This window comes from Odontesthes bonariensis, chromosome 12 (genome assembly GCF_027942865.1).
Source record: "Odontesthes bonariensis isolate fOdoBon6 chromosome 12, fOdoBon6.hap1, whole genome shotgun sequence".
Taxonomy (NCBI): domain Eukaryota; kingdom Metazoa; phylum Chordata; class Actinopteri; order Atheriniformes; family Atherinopsidae; genus Odontesthes; species Odontesthes bonariensis.
In genome coordinates, this window is record NC_134517.1 from 11447110 (window position 1) to 11449326 (window position 2217).

The following is a 2217-nucleotide window of genomic DNA, read 5'->3' on the forward strand; positions in this document are numbered from 1 at the left end:
TTACTTATTATATGCTTTTTTCTGAGGCGTTTTTGCCTTTTTTCTTTGCTTAGGGTTTGAACACAACAACATTCTCAGTATAGGTTTTCTAATTTCTGGTAACTTTAAACCATACACAAGAGGGTTCAGAATGGGAGGAATAACAACAAACTCAAGTGACAGAATGACTGCTACAAATGGATTCAGCTCCTCCAGATTAATTCTGCTCAGGGCAACGTCACAAAACAAAGTAATAGAATAGTTGACAAAAGTAACAATGTGTGGCAAGCAGCTTTGCATGACTTTTCTCTTGAACTCTGAGGAGTGTTTCCTACAAACCAGTAAAATTCTTACATATGTATACAGGACAAAAGCCAGGGACAGAAAGACTGAGCTTATGCTGAGAAACATGCCAACTAAGTTATTGAGCACAGTAGGGACACATGACAATTTTATAACAGGCCAGTTGGCACAGAATACCTTTGGTATCTTGTTGCCACACAGTGGAAGTCTGGAGGCCAGATAAACACAGGTTGAAACAGAAAAAGCTGGAAAGATCCACGCTAAGGCAAGCAATTGAGTGACCATCCTGGAGCTCATTTTGTTGTGATAATGTAAAGGTTGGCACACGGCAACATACCGATCATATGCCATTATGCTCAAAATGGTGAGCTCAGATGATGCATAGGTATAGATTACATAAATCTGAGTGAAACATGCTGGTCGTGATATTAAATGAGTATCAGATAGAAGGTCTCTTAGAAATCTAAGAAAAAATCCAGCAGAGCCATACAGAGAGTTAAGCGAGAGACACATGATGAAAATATACATGGGCTCATGTAGACCTTTCTCTTGTGATATTACAACTATGATGACAAGATTGGCAGAGATAATAAAAGCAAACACCAAGAAACACACAACAAAGGTTGGGTAACAGTAATTGCCTATGTTCACAAACATTGTGAGGTTAAAATAAGAGGTATTAGAAATGTTTTTCATTGACGCCATATACAGTGTTAAACTGTCAAATGATTATCCCCAAAACAGTTATGAAGTAGTTGCAGCTACTAGTTCTTGATTAGTCACTGGTTTGGATGTTAAGTAAGGCAGTCACAGGTATGTGTGTGTGGAGTCAGACAAGAGAACAGAAAAGATTTTCAAAATGATGAATAAAACAAGATGCAAGTAAGAAACCTGTATTGCAATGAGACCCAAAGACAGCAGAGTTAATTACAGTCTCAGTTGAGTTGAATGTAAAAATTCTGTGGTTGTAAAGTCTCACCGTAGACTCGTGTTGTCTGTGTGTGGTCGGTGGCACAGAAGGTGACCACTGAGGATTCACAGGAGCTGCTGAAGGTGTATTTAACTTGTCAAACTACGTGACGTAACCATAGTTATTGCTCCTCTGTGGCTCTAAAATTGTGTTTCCCATTATACATACCAACATAATTCTGATATTTGCTTTACCAAAACCTGAACATGGGTTTATATGGCAAAGCAAATCTGATTATGAAATTACTGCTTACATTAGATGACTAGATTAGATTCAACTTTATTGTCATTGCACATAGTACAAGTACTGAGACAATAACCGCATTCGTACGGAGATGTTCTAAGCTAGCTACCAACCACCAAACACCTACGGCATATAAGTTCCTGTAAATGTTGGCTTGTTTCCTCAATTCCTTCATGATTGTTTTTCATTTTATTGATCCATGCATTTATTTGTGCATCCACTCCAAACACTTGAAGAAAAAAATGTGAGTTTCTGAAAAAGCAGCTATGGCATCATATGCATTTCCTGAAGTGTTTTAGTCTGATTTGATGGAAACTGCAGACCCAAAACAAAAGAACAATATGCAGCATTTACATTTTTCTTCATTAATTACACATCCATGATTTTGTTTTGAAAAAATTATCCTTATTTCTTCATTATAAAGAACTTTTTTTCTTCTTCAAATATTGTCATTTCTTTATGTTTATCGACTTATTTAATCTAATTCTTTTACTCTGAGACGTTCACGTTTGAGAAATGGTCATCCTCGCCGGTCCTTCGAGCCAAAATTTGAGCACGAGTTGTTGGCTTCCTCTTCATGAACTTTGTTGCCACGACAGGTGTGAATTTGTACATAGTCCGCGCTAGCGATGCCACCTCAGGTGCATGGTATCTTTTACTGTTGCTTGTTTTTAATTCATTTTAATTCGTTTATTTGTTTCTCTTTAAATTCTTTTATGTAT

At 37.0% G+C, this 2217-nt stretch overlaps 1 protein-coding gene across 1 annotated transcript; it reads right to left on the minus strand.

The window, feature by feature from the left end:
- On the minus strand, positions 1-978 carry LOC142395946 (olfactory receptor 6N1-like). The gene has a single exon (XM_075478495.1). The coding sequence runs from the start codon at positions 976-978 to the stop codon at positions 1-3; it is 978 nt and encodes a 325-aa protein (XP_075334610.1).
- Between the last annotated feature and the right edge of the window lie 1239 nt (positions 979-2217).